The sequence below is a fragment of the Cavia porcellus genome, unplaced genomic scaffold, assembly GCF_034190915.1.
Source record: "Cavia porcellus strain 051 isolate PalLab524CR breed Dunkin Hartley unplaced genomic scaffold, mCavPor4.1 scaffold_10, whole genome shotgun sequence".
Classification (NCBI taxonomy): Eukaryota; Metazoa; Chordata; class Mammalia; order Rodentia; family Caviidae; genus Cavia; species Cavia porcellus.
Genome location: NW_026947493.1, coordinates 61,039,970 through 61,054,597, shown reverse-complemented (window position 1 = coordinate 61,054,597; position 14,628 = coordinate 61,039,970). Strand labels below are relative to the sequence as shown.

General features: G+C 36.0%; 1 protein-coding gene across 2 annotated transcripts in view; it reads right to left on the bottom strand.

The window, feature by feature from the left end:
- Positions 1 to 14,628, bottom strand: part of Cpne3 (copine 3) — a 46,969-nt gene that overhangs the window by 6,734 nt on the left and 25,607 nt on the right. For both annotated transcript variants that reach the window (XM_005008240.4, XM_063257531.1), the window contains exons 8-15: positions 12,908 to 13,006; positions 11,052 to 11,138; positions 10,489 to 10,548; positions 9,847 to 9,980; positions 6,929 to 6,983; positions 6,799 to 6,850; positions 2,754 to 2,887; positions 1,187 to 1,423 (exon numbers count right to left, since the gene is read on the bottom strand). In XM_005008240.4, the coding sequence (XP_005008297.1) occupies positions 1,187 to 1,423; positions 2,754 to 2,887; positions 6,799 to 6,850; positions 6,929 to 6,983; positions 9,847 to 9,980; positions 10,489 to 10,548; positions 11,052 to 11,138; positions 12,908 to 13,006 (858 nt within the window). The remainder of the gene's footprint in view (positions 1 to 1,186; positions 1,424 to 2,753; positions 2,888 to 6,798; positions 6,851 to 6,928; positions 6,984 to 9,846; positions 9,981 to 10,488; positions 10,549 to 11,051; positions 11,139 to 12,907; positions 13,007 to 14,628) is intronic.

Below are 14,628 nucleotides of genomic sequence, written 5' to 3'. Positions count from 1 at the left end.
TCATAGGACCTAGCAACTGCACTCTGGGTATTTAACCACAGGGAATAAAAACAGTTCCAGAAAGAACACATCGATAGCAACTTTTTGTATAATACAAAAAAAGCTGGAAAAAGTTCATATGTCCTTTTATACGTGCATGGTTAAACACACTGTGACACATTCATACCAAATCTACTCAGCAACAAAGGCAAATACATGTAAACACTTAAAATACCTTTCAGTAAGATTACACAAACTCATAGCCTTTCATCAAGGTTACTTGGGAAGAATAATACTCAGAATCTAAGACTTTATGTGACTTCTATAATTGCCACACAACAGATTAAATCTTGTGTATTAAATTTCATACATTATAAATCATGTTTTCACATGTTCTTTTCAACCACAACTGATACTCAAGACTAGCCTTAAAAATTATCTTATAATATTAATAGGGCTAATAGATCACTTACAAATAGAGCATTCTATGTAGTTGTTATGAGAGCAATTAACAAATCTTTCTGTATTAAGAATTCAATGTGGAAAAAATCGAAAATATTTAAACACACGCATAAACTTCTAACACAAACACTGACTTATGGAAAGACTAAATGATACAACCAGACCATATAGCATTTTTGGGGGGAAAAAAAAAGCATTCCAAAAGATCAAACATCTTACAATTCCATTTATGTTGAAATGACAAACGCAGAAAAATGGAGAAGAGATTTGTGATTTCCATGGATAAGAAGCGGAAAAGAGAGGTAAGAGAAAAATGGATGTAGAAACAAAACAACCCTGGGATCTCCATGGTGATGCATCTTGGTTGTGTCTATGTAAATATCCTGGTTGTGATTCTGTACTATGGTTCTACAACATGTTACAATTGAAGCTAACTGAATAAAAGAGACATCTAAGACAGTTTCATCAAACCAACCCCCAACTTACTAAATTCACTGTATTCTTGTATAGAGCTTTTCTATTGTTAAAAAGGTAAAGATAAAACATATTTTAAGACATTCACAACAATACCATTTTAATAATTTATCACAGACTAGAAAACAAGAAAATAAAACAATGCTAAATCTAATCAGCTTTCATACACAAAAAAATGGCATTCATGTGTTTCCTAACCTTACACATTTACTCAGCTTCTTAGTTGTGGACTGGTTAAGTTCTGTGTCTAAAGAGGAAGAGCAATACTCACATTCTGGAACTGTCTGAAAGGCACAAACTGGACAATGTCTCTGACAGCCACCTCGCCCGTTGGGGAGCGGAGACTTCCCCCATCGCCATCCAGAAACTCCATGGCACTAAAGTCAGCTCCTCCAACTCCAACGATGATGATGGACATGGGGAGTTTGGCAGCATTAACAATAGCTTGTCTGGTTTCATCAAGGTCTGTGATCACACCATCCGTGATGATCAAGAGCACAAAATATTGCTGCCAGAAGAAAGTATGTTCACTGAGCACATGAACCTACGAAGCAATGACTAATAACATCTCTAGCTTGATGAGTCACTGAGTCCCTTTCTTGTTCATTTCCCTTGCCCATCTCGCCCATCTGCATAAAATATTCTACAGTTCTCTGATGACAAAGAAACTGGCTCTTACAAAAACTGCAGGATGATTAAAAGTGCAGCACACCAGAAAATAAGAGTTGGCAAAATGCATGGAAGCAAGACATCTAAATGTCAAAGATTAACCTTTCAGTAAGCACAACCTTTCAGTAAACACCTTCATTTAATTGAAACATTAAATATGTCAAAATATGGATCAAGGGAGTAAGTGGCAAATCCATTTTCAAAAGTTCAACTAAATATGGAAGCAGTAGAACTGTTTACCGAACTAACATACATCTTTTAAGGAGACATATTTAACACCATACATCTTTCTCTCAATTCTGTCATTTCTAATAAAACTTTTTGGGGAGTAATGAATTGTTACATAAAATTGTGACTCCATATCTTGGGCCATTTAAGTTTAGGATAGACTAAAGATTTAAAGAGTAGTAATTAACATGCATCAAATGACCGCTCTGAGCCAGGCACTGCATACTTTATATGAATAATCTTATTTCCCTCTTTCTGCTGTATGAGGTGATTCCCCCTTCTTATTTCTGAATGCATGGAGCTAAGAGAGATTTGGTATCCAGATACAATGGTAATGGTCAGCTAATTCAAACCTCTTCAGTATAGTAAGTGATCCTGCCACAGAAACAGATAGCAGTTCGCAATGGTTTGAATCTGGGATGACCGCCCCCAGGCTCTTGTGTTGAAGGGTTAGCCCCCAGGAGGTGGTTGTGACTTTAGGAGGTAGGGCCTAGTCAGAGGAAATAGGTCACTGCAGGAGTACCCCTAAAAGGCCAGAGCCCTCCTCCCTTCACTCCCCATCCCTCCTTGTTTCTCTCTTCTCTTTGTTCAGATCGATCACACTAGCTGCCATAATGCTCTGCCTTAGCAAAGGCCCAAATCAACAGAATCAAATGGTCTTAGACTAAAACCCCTGAAACTGGATTCAAAACTAATCTTTCCTCCTTTAATTATTTCAGGTATTTTGTCACAGAAAACAATTCATGAATGCAACCACTGTTCTGTCATTGTCTTATTTTTAATAATCAGTAATTTAACAACAACAGATGGTACTCTCAAAACAATAACAACAATATCGCTGCTTCTTGCTCTTGGCAGTGACAAGCCAAATAGATAGAAATACAGCACCAACAGGAACTACCAATCCGCACTCTTCCCACCCTTGCCCACAGAGCACTTACAGAAGCAGTCTGCTGTTGTGTGGCTGCAGCTGCAAACCTGGCCACATGATTTATGATTGGAGAAAAGTTAGTTGGTCCATAAAGCTTTATCTGAGGAAGACAGGCCCGGTACGCCTCCACAATGCCTTGGATTCCTAGAGCAAAGAATGCAGTATTAAAAAATCTCAAGCACAACCTATTAATTCATAATATGGGCTAATGTACCTCCATATCAACAGACAGTCCTTTAAGTAGTCTAGTTTTATACTCAGGAGTTCCTCAAGCTATTCATTACAAAATACTATAGCAATGTTTCATTGCAAAAATCTATAAACTCTGTTCTCCCCGGAAGAAATCATGTATTCTCATCTTTGTCAAATATTTGTCTAGGGCTGGCATATGGTTCAGCAGTAGAATGCTTAACTAGCATGTGTAAGGCCCTAGGTTCAATCCCTCACATCACAAAATAAAACATATTCTTTAGTTTATAAGATTGTTACACTGTTACTGACATTGAATGTAACTGGTGAAAGAAAACTATGAAAATGTGCTGCATTCTACAACTGATAAGCAATAAGAAAAATCTACTGACAAGATTAAAAGTCATTTGTGTATATGGCCAAAGGTTCCATATAAATACCACATGGTTATAAAACCAGTATCAATTCTAGTTAATTGATGTAAATGTTTAATAATTAATGATTAAGCATGGTGGTATATTCATTTCAGATATTGTCTTCTAAGTTGTTTATTGCACTTTATTTATGAGGTGGACCTGCTGGAGTGCTATATAAAACAAAGTTGGACAGGACCATGGAACTAGCCTTGGCCTGGCATGTGAAAGGATGTGACAGTCATGTCTAAGCAGATGTTTCAAGAACTACTATCTATTCACTCCAGCTCTGTTGCTCTTCCCTTCTGCCATGGGAACAGCTCATCCAGAGAAGGCTATTCCTCTCCCTGAGTCCTAAGACTAAGAAACATGAAGCAGAGCTGCAATCTAGCCACATGGAAAGTTAAGTAAGTAATAAACTGTTATCATTATAAGATTATAAGCCATTGAGATTTAGAGATCTTTTGCTACAATTATTATGCTAGTATAACCTAGTGAACATTTACTGGCATTCCTGATAAAAAGCACTGCTAATAGAACTTGTATCCTACGTACACACCTGTCAAATTATGCCCTGGATAACAAAGGGTTTAAGATGCAGATAGAAACCCTAAAGGATTCCTTACACTAGAGATCTCTGAGTATTATCCTGGAAATCTGCCACAAAAATAAACTTCTAATGTAAACCAAAACCCACACACAAAACTCTTCTTTATCATACTGAATTTACTTATTTATTTTTGTCCTGGGGATCAAACTCACGACTGTGCGTTTGCAAGGCAGGCGCTTATGCTGCTGAACTAAATCCCCAGACAATGTCATATTGAATTTAGAAGGAAGTAATCTTACAAATAACCTTTGAGAACATAAGAGATGATTGTACATGTGTAAAGTGATGCTATAACTAGGAGTCAGTCCAGTAGTTAAAAAATAATATTAACATTGGCCTAGAAGCAGGATCTTCTATTATGAAGTCATATCCTATAGAAAAAAATTGAGTCAATAATTATAGCAACAATAATTTTTTCAATTCTATCATCTCTGCTTGTTTTTCAATTTAATAACATAAAAAACAGTTCAATTTCTTCATAAGTATCAGAAGCTTTCAATTTTCCAACTAAAACTGAAGTCTGCCTGTTATTGTCAGAGTTTACAAGGGAAAAGATTTAACACAGGACATATAATTTGGATCATTTTTTAATACTCACCCAAAGACTGAAAAATGCATGAAATCTGTCTACACACTAGAGATCCAAAGAATCCAGCTGAGGCCCTGGATCTCAAGGCAATGTCCTGCACGAGTCCAGCTAAAGCCTTAAAGCCCATGACAATATCCTCCAAGAGTCCAACTGGAGGTCTAGAGCCCAGGATAAAATCTCAAACAATCCTGTTTCATGGATCTGCACTGGGAAGGCCCAAGAGCAGTGGGGGAAGCTAGAAAATCTACACCCACGAGATGAAGGCTCTGTGCCAGCAGGCTGAGGGATCTGCACTGGAGACAGGAAGAACATTCAAAGTGAGGACCAGAGTTTCCCCAAAAAGGACTGCAGTCATCCTCAGTGACAGCAAGGACCTGAAATCACTGGTCAATGAGAAGAGCTGAGTTCTTTATCAGTGTGATAAGCTTCTCCAGGAGAATCAACAGTACACCATCTTCACCTCCAGTTCTTTCTGTGCTACTGGCAACAATCCTCAGGTGGGCCTTCCACACCCAACACATGCTCATTCAGTTCAGCTTGGTGTTACAAGATGACCATGAGTTAATCTACCACAGTGCCAAAAAAATCTTTTCTTTGCATTAAAGGAATAAGCATGATATATTATTTCTAGGCAACTAAATTCAAGGATTAATTTCTAAAGAAAGTTTAATGTCTTTGCCTTGCTGGGGTCTTTTTCCACATATTATTTTCTTTTATCTAAAATCAGGTTGATTCTTTTTCCAGAGCATAAAGCCAAAGGTAAAAAAGGTGAATTATTTGGTGAGCAATCCACAGATGAGTTCATAGTATTCAAAGACTAGATGAACTTCTAATATAAACTGTCTCACAAATCACTGTATTTTATAGACGAATTTCACATAAACATGAACCATATTTCTTAAAAACACTGGTTCTAGTTTCAAAGAGAGATAAAAGAGGTCACAACCAGCCACCAAAAGTACTTCAAAGGAACACTAAATTAGTGTGGAAAACATCACAGGACAAAGGAGAAAACCCCCAGGCAAAATGCCTTCAACAACTTGATTCAGGTTCTTCCACACTATGAATATTGTATTTTAAAAAACAAACACCTTCTTCTATTAGAGAGCTATACATATTGTAATTGTTAAAAGGATCCTATGCAGAAAGTTAGCTTGCTGTCTAGAACTTTAAATGATGATTCTGACCCCGACTACCTCTCCTCCAAACTAAGTGAGAGACTTGACACTGTAGTTGATTTCAATGTGGTAAAAAGGAAGAACCATTTGCACATCTGAGGTAAAAGGAAGAATAAAAATGCCCTGCCTCCTACTTTCTGCACAAAAGAAATCTGTTACAGGAGCTCAAACCTTTGTTAGTTCACTCTATCTACTTTCAGAATATGGTATGAGGAAAAAGTAACATGAGACAACTGTTTTAAAAAATATTTATAAAAATTCTTTTTCAAACATTTTATAGACTTCTCTGAGAGATATTTTCATGAAGACTAGGTTTAAACTTTTAATTGTATTTTCCTATATCAATCCACTGTGCTTAAATTACAACTTAAACTGATAATACAAAATTGCTAGTTCTTACAATACAGTTTTAATCATAATCCCTAACTGCAGTTTAAACATTCTTGTACGTTTTTTTTTTTTAATTTGAACTTACTTTATGTCTTTTTCTTTTTAGTAAGTGTCTACAGTACATAATGATTACATTTCTTGTAGGGAGTTGGTACATTTACCTAACCCATCTTAATCCTTTCTTTACTTCCTTCCCCAGGCCTCAATCTCTTTTCCTTTCCTTTTTGCAAAAGAACTGTCACCCTGTTTCCTATTATCTTTTATTTAGTTCTTCAATTTGTTTTTTACTTTGAGTTGATAATTTTTCTTTGTAGAGATTGTCTCCTACTCTGGAAAAAGCTCTAAAAGTTTTCCAATACTGAGTTAATCATTTTATTGAGAATTTATTTCAATAGTTTTAACATGATGATTTTTATTGATCTCCTAAGACTGTCATTTGTTGTTCTGTCAAACCTTTTAAGGTAGAAGAATTCAGTCTACACCTTTATATCATAGTATTGATTTGTCTCATAATTATCATTACCACCCTAACCACTAACGGTGCAATTTCTCTACTTGTAGAACAGAAAACTGAGTATGACACACCAATGGGAATCTCGAGATGGCATAGTTTTAAAACTAAAAGAAAAAAGTAAGGAACACTAGTGAGGCTCTCAGTTCAAAGTTTTCATGACTTGTTTACTTACCATTACAGTAGGGATTAGATGGATTAAAGTTCATTGGAAACTCATGAGATACCTGTCAAAAGACAAAAGAAGGGCTGACGACACTTTTGCTTTTCTAGAAAGCGAATTTTAAAATAAGATTTCACCTTACCTGCCACTGAGGAGGCAGCTGAGCTCCAAAACCAAAAGCTGGAAACATCTTATCACTAAAAAGAAAAATTGAAAAAAGTGAAACACTGTTTCTTTCAAAACCAGAGCTCAATCTTTACTCACAGTAAAATCAGTATGAGCTAATTTTTAATTTTTTTTAAATCTTACAAAGGTGTAAAAATAAAACAAAGATTATCTGTAACTATCACAAACAATGTTTACACTTGACAATTTCCACTCTAAATATTTTACTATGCATTGGAGGAAAAAACTATTTTACCCTATAAAAATGGAATTTATATTCATGTTTTATAACCTACTCTTTTCTACTTAAATGTTGTATACCATTTCACCTAACAAACATATGAATAAATCCACAAAGCCCTAAAAACCGTAAGTTTTTTCATTGGCCTACAGTGAATTCATTTGGCAGTAAAACCTGACTCAACTGATGAGGTTATCCACAGCATTTATTTATGACACTTAATGTGAATGCCCATCCATTTGGCCACAGAAATATGGTACAAATGCCAAACACCATAACTCTCAGGTTCCTATAGCAAAATGTGTGACTATTTGGCCCCAAGACTCTGGGGAGAGTGGCTTCAAGCTGTGTGTCCAGTATGATGTGAATAGCTGCTGAGTAGCCCACAGTAGGGCTGTGCCCCCACCCTACCCCCAGTAGCCAGCCAAGGTTCCTCTGTTTTAAAACACTGTCACAAACACTGCTTCTCCACCGGGGATATTCTTTGTATATTAATTCTTTTTTTTTTTTTTTTTTCTTTTTTTGGTACGGGTGATCGAACTCATTACCTCACACTTGACAGGTAGATGCTTGTGCCACTGAGCTTAATCCCTGGCCCTGTATATTAATTCTTAGCGGTTCTTAATGCATTGAAGACACAACCTATGGTTGTGGTATTTCCTTGGTTAAAGGTATTTTCCTTAGTTTGTAATTTGTCCTCAACGGAATTTAGAATGTTTCCTTTTCTATTTTTTACCACTAATATGAACATATAAAAATCTTCCATAATTTCTGCTTTCATTGTCTTACTAAAAGACCTTCTCACTTCAAGATTATAAACATTCATATATATTTTCTTCTAGAATTTTCAAGATTTTCTTTTGTTACTGAATTTCTCATTCATCTGGCAAGTATTTTGCAGTAAGTCATCCTCTGCTTCTTCTTCAATCACAGAATATCTGAGCTACAGAGCATGCTTCCTAGCTTCTCTCAGCTGAATATGCTCAGGTTCTGGACAAGAAGACAGCAGTTGGTTCCTTTTTAACGATTATATTTATTAATCACATTGGTTGTACCAATTAACTGGGTTGCACTGTGACACTGCTACATGTGTGGAAGTCAGGTGCCTTTTAATCATATCTCTAAAAGGAAATGTATATCTTTTCTGCTTTTCCTCCCAGCCAGAGAAGCTGCCCTGGACCTAGGGATGGAAGCTATGAATTGAGAAAAGACAAGATGCCCCCTCAGTCCTGAACTACTTTCCTCTATTTTGTTAAAGCTGCTGTGTCTTGAGGTGTCTGTTTCAGCAGTTCGGCCTATAACTTATACAGGTTAGCACCCTCACATTGACAGGTATGAGGAACTAAATCATTTCTTGTCCAGTTGGATGGCTATTATAATCCCTTACCTTTTCTAAAATGCTGTTTCATATATAAATGTACTTGTGAGTCTATTTCTGGCCTGTCTGTCTGGTGTCACTGCCCAGGTACTAGTCAGAATCTATCTTTAAAATAAATTTTAAGTAGAGAAAGTTCTCCTTAACTTCTTTCTTACTTGATTGCTCTCTTGCCTCCTTCTTTTTTACTTTTTGAGATAGAATCTTGTCATGCAGCCCAAGCTAGGCTAAAATTTTTGATCCTCTTGCCTCAGCCTACTGAGTGCTGAGATTACAGATGTATACAAGCCGTCCTCCCCAAAACTCGGCACTCCCCCTTGTTTTTTGATGTTCTTTTCCTAATACATGTCTTGGCTTTTCTGATTCTTTTTTTCTTTGCAGAATTTTAAGGATAATTTTCCCAGGGGTCTACTGTCATTCTGGTTAATTTGGATTATTATAGCATCTGTCTATTTAGAAATTAGATAGACTTTCCCACTTAAGTATTCTTCTTTGATCTTCAATACAATTTTATTGCTCCCCTCACTAAAGATCCTAAATGTTTTACTTAAGTCATTCTTTTTTTTAAACTTGCTATTGCTAGTTAGCAAGAAATTTGTTTTTTTAATCTTATGTTGAATCTGAACACCTCTATGAACTCTTGCTACTCTCTACTGTTTTTTCAGAGTATTCTGTAGCAATTACAATTAGGCTAAATTACCCGTCAGCACTTGCTATAAGTCACTATTATAAATAATGTGGCTGGGTGCAGTGGCATACACCTGTAATTCTATAACTTGAGAGGATGAGGCAGCAGATTCCCATGAGTTCAAGGCCAGCTTGGGCTACATACTGAGTTCAACTACATTCTGAACTACATAGGGAGACCCTATCTCAAAAAGTGTTAAAAATAATTTTGTGACCACCAGGAAACAGACATATTAACTAGTAGTTCTTACTACTGCTTGCAAAATGTGTGATCTGGACTCAAACGCATACACAACTTAAAATCCCAAAGAAACCAGATCAAAGAAGAGTCTTGCTGACTTTAGTCAGCTACAAAGTAAGTAAACTATGTTTAACATATCATAACTAATCATAGCAAGAGAAGAGAGATCAAAAGCAAACACTAGGACTATCACAATAGAAAAAGTAACACGAGAGAAATTTTGGAGAGAAAGTTCCTCCCTTAAGTACCCTAATCCTACCGCCTGTGTCACGGCACTAGATGATGAAATAGAAACTGCCTTTTCGGGGAACTGAGAAAACAAGTACTGGAGGTTTCCACAGTCATACTTACGCATCATAATCTTGAATAACCAGTCCCACAGACCAGATGGCAGTCAGATACTCATTAACGCCAGTGGGGCTGATGTAATGAAGGGAGTCTGGAGACCGGGGGTCACCATTGGAGCCAGTGAAATCCACTCCCACCTGCCAGATAACAAAGGCAACCCTTACTGAGGAGAGGGAATGGCCACCCGTGGCTGAGGACCACGAAAACCTCAAAAGATGAGATACAATCATTCGCTCTGCAAATCTTGACAAATACTCATCAGTATCTCCAAAGAAAACTAAAGAGTTAAACCCTCAACATGAAACAAACTGCTATTCTTATTTTTCTAGCTGTCTTAAATCATGAACCATTATACTCATGAGTCAGACTTACAGGTTGGTCTTCGTAAGTTTGTTGGATTAGTGTTTTCTATTCCTTAAATTACTGTAGGATAACTGCTGGTTAGTGTACATCAGGAAGAATAGATCTCTGATCGATGAAGCCAAAATGTCTGTAAGGAACCTAGATAACTGCTCCAAAGTCTCAAAGGAGTTCATACTAAAAACACTGTAAATTCCATAACAAAATCAGTTTTAAATAGTACAAAATAGAAGAAAAAGAGCAACATTTTACAGCATATGTTGAAAAATTCAGTGTGTGACTTACAGTAAAATTCAGCTGACATCCTCCCATGATGTAGTCAAGGAATGTACATTCCACTGTAATCTAAAGAAGAACAACATACTGTTAAAATTAAAACTCTTTTACATGAGAAACCAAAGAGCTCTCTTTCATGTTTTTAAGAGCTTATAATCTGAACAGCATACCATATAAATAAGTAGAAATCATGCTCTTTTTTTTTACATAAACTTTTATTATAAGAAATGTTGACTTTTTCTCTCAATTCTTACATTTCACTTCGAAGTTACACCCAGGAGAGAGGCACTGCGCCATGCCATTCCCAACAATAGATGAGAAAATATTATGAATCTCTCCTTCCCTAAAATAAAGGAAAAACTTTAATAGTCCTCCTCTTTTGCTAAAACCTGTCATCTCAGAACAAAAGTCACTTGAAAGATTTAGTTAATATTTCTTACTCTTTTCTAGCCCTAAAGCTGATCCAATGCTCACACTGATTTTGTTTCCTAAAATACTTGTTTGATATGAACCATAATGATAGGAGAATAGGAAATGTGACATTACATTGTAAGTGGTCAGTGTCAACTCACCTCACATTGTTTCACACTGATAACACCTGAATTCTTATAGCTTTTTTTCTTTTGCTTCTTTTTTTCATTTATGCATTCATACTCAATCTGTAAGGGAAGACAAAGTGTTAATTTTTAGGAGCACTATCAGAAATGTCAATGAACAACCTTCTCCTTGGAATCAATCCATGTACTGATAGAGGTCTGTTGCAAAATACACCTCTGAAACAATTAAATACTATATTAAGTATGTGAAATATTTATTGGTTAAATTTCCAATAATCAAGGCACTCCTAAAATTGCATACTTTTTAAAATAGTTCCCAAATACAATTTTTGCAATATAAGTAATTTCCTCAAAATGCTCCAAATAACCTTTCTTCTTTATAATAAAGTAAAATATTACTTCTAGCATTAGCAACACAAAGAACAAAAGCATTTTTTTAAAAAAAGGAAAAACAACATCATAAAACAGAAATATCTGAAGTCCAATCCCGTGGTAAAATACATAGCAGATTATCTCTTTTTACCAGAAATACATGTTTAAATGAAAAAACAGTAAAATATCTGCTGTGTTTTCTGTTGTTGTTCTTGCTGTTTGGGGCTTTTTGGTTTGTGAGACAGGGTCTTGTCATGAAGTTCAGGCTTGCCTTGAATTCATTATGTATCCCAGGATGGCCTCAAAAGCACTGTGGTCATCCTGCCCAGGGCTTGGCTTACAGGCCTGCACCACCAATCTGCTGTAGTTGATTAGTTTAAGCATTCAGACTTTCACAACTTCTCATTGGTTCTACCTTTTGGAGCCAAGTGTGGTGGCCCCCACCTATAATCTCAGCACTCTGGGAGGCTGAGGCAAGGAGGCTGAGGCCAAATGTACTTAACAAAATTCATGCCAGTAGATAGTATTTCAGTATTAAAATACTTGACATACTATGAACTAAGCTTTTATCCTTCCCTGGTTAAGGACAAGACAGAAAGGAGAGTCATAGGGCAAATTATAAAAGTGTGTGGCCAAGTAGCATAAATAGACACAATTCAACCCCAGAAGTTTATCCAGTATTGTAGATATTAATTATTGTGACCAATGAAATGCCAAAAGCCTTAAAACTAAGAACTTCCAATCAAACTAGATATGCCATCATAAGCCAAAGTAAATCAAACTTCTACATACAAACAGTGAGAAAGGCAGTCTTGTACGCATAGTGTTTTGACACCTACATCGCCACGTAAGGATGCACCTCGATCCTAATCCTAGCATACTTTCTTATCGAGACAGAAGAGTCCTCACAGTCTATACTAGGATTATCAGCTATGTGGAAACATGTTTTCCTGTTTCAGACTCAATGAGTACTTCATTGTTGTTCTGTTTGAACTTTTGCATTGGTGTCAGCCCCTTAGCTCCAATCCCAGCTTCCAGTATTTCCGACACAGCAGAAGGGATGCAGTCCTAACACCGAAGCACAGAAGAGTGTGCACCAGTACTGCCCTACTTTAGCTGCCAGAAAGGACCTGTTGGCTATGGGGTACAGGCACCAACTACTGACACTGATCTTGTTCTGTCTTTGCTGGACTGCATTGTGTTCCTTGCCAAGATAAAGTGGGCAAAACGTGTGAATGTCCTAGTGACTGATACCACAATTTCACTTGCTTTCCTCCATGTTGTTGGAGTCCTCACTTGGCATTGGGAACATTACATGATGTTTTACTCAACAAAACTAATCCCAAACATGAATTTTGGATTACCTGATTACTAAACAAAACCTACAAATTTTAGAGCATTATGAGTAAAAATGTGGTAAATTCTTTGCATTACCAAAGGAAAAAATAATAAACAGAGCTACACTAAGTGGTAAACAGAAATGCAAAGATATAACTTACAGGTGAGTTTCTAGAGGCTTCTTTCAGTTTTGTCATGGTAGTTTGAAATGTTCCAATGAGATCATGAGACCCATCATTGTCATAATCATAACACTCTACCTGGAATTAAATATAATACAAACAAATAAAAATCAAAATACAGATGACCTATCAAGAAGTAACTTTGTAACTAAACTAAGTAAGAATGTTTAATATGCAGTTCTTACTTCACAAAGTGATAATTTCCCAGAGAACCAAGAAATACTTTCATATACCAGCTATCACTGGATAGGTGCTCTAAGAAGATTACTGCATATTAAAAAAAAAAACATAAATGCTATTTAAAGTCTAAATTAAGTAGTTTTTGGCTCCTCAATAATAACTCCTGTAAGTGATGATAAAAGGTAAAATGGAATTACACCTACTTTCTCATCTACTTCTTTACCTTGTTATCACTATACATGAACCAGAAACTATTATCTGCAGAAAGAAAGGAAGTCAGTATCTTAGGCAATTAAAATATATATATTAAGTCCTGGATAATTTAGAATTATGGAAAGTGTATTTCATAGGCTGTAATTTGGTGAAGCTAGGTCTCCATGGAGAGTTAAATATGATGAGATCAGATCTGAATCATTCTGAGGATCATTGCTCTTACAATGGAAAGGAAAACCCTTGGTCAGTAATACTTAGTCCACTGAGAAAGTACCTATACTGGGTCATATTTACTCCATTCCCACATAAGACAGGGTGAGTCTCAGATCACGCTCTTGTTCAATACTCTTTCTCTGAAAGCAGAGAAAAGAAAGGTGAGACTGTTTGATTTACACAGTTTTGTGTCACAGTGACAGATATAGTTACAAAGTATAGAGTATTTCCAGGGGAAAAATAAAGTGATATGAACTATTAGCAAGTAATGGTGTTCAAAGGAGCTGAAACTGACCATAATGATGGTGAACACTCAGTATCAATGTTTTGACAGTACTGTATAATTTCAAAACAAATTATTTTATTTCTGTGAACATTTATGATGTGCTTCATGCACATCCTCTAGTTTTCTGAGGTTACTATTATTATTCTCATTTTGTAAAACTGAGACATGAAAGAATTAAATAAAGTCTTGGAGGATCACATGCTTCGTGTGGCAATCAGCAGGTAAAGTAAGGCTGTGTGCACTAAGGGTACCTGAAAGCTTTTCTGCCTGTGTTGCAAAGTAAAAGCTATTATAACTGAGAAGCAATCTGCACTTGCCCTCAGCCACATCTCACTACCCTTCACAAAGTATTTTAATACCCAAGCTAAAATGCTCTGGATTTTCATATGTTGATTTGGTAGAGTGATTGTTTTTACTCTCAGTTCTAGATATTGAATTCTTATCATAGCAGGAAGTCTTTCATTCTCTGTTTTCTCATTATTTTTCAGAAAAACTAAAAAATCAATCAGTCAAAATAGGAAAGTTCTAGAATTCCAGTTGTGTTCAGTGGTAAAGGATTTTGGTCACTGACCAAGTCTGATAGTTTGACTCTTATCCTAGATATTCAAAATCAAATTTTAAAATAAAAATTGTTTCATTCAACTCTTTAACATGTCAGTGGAAAAAAATTAGTCCTAATGATTTTTCTAGAGGAAGTAAAATTTCAATGATAGAAAATTATCTTAAATATTTTATAAGACCAATTTAGCAGACATTTTTCAATTCTGTAATATAGAACCTAATATTTTAGATTTCCATTTAGTAAATG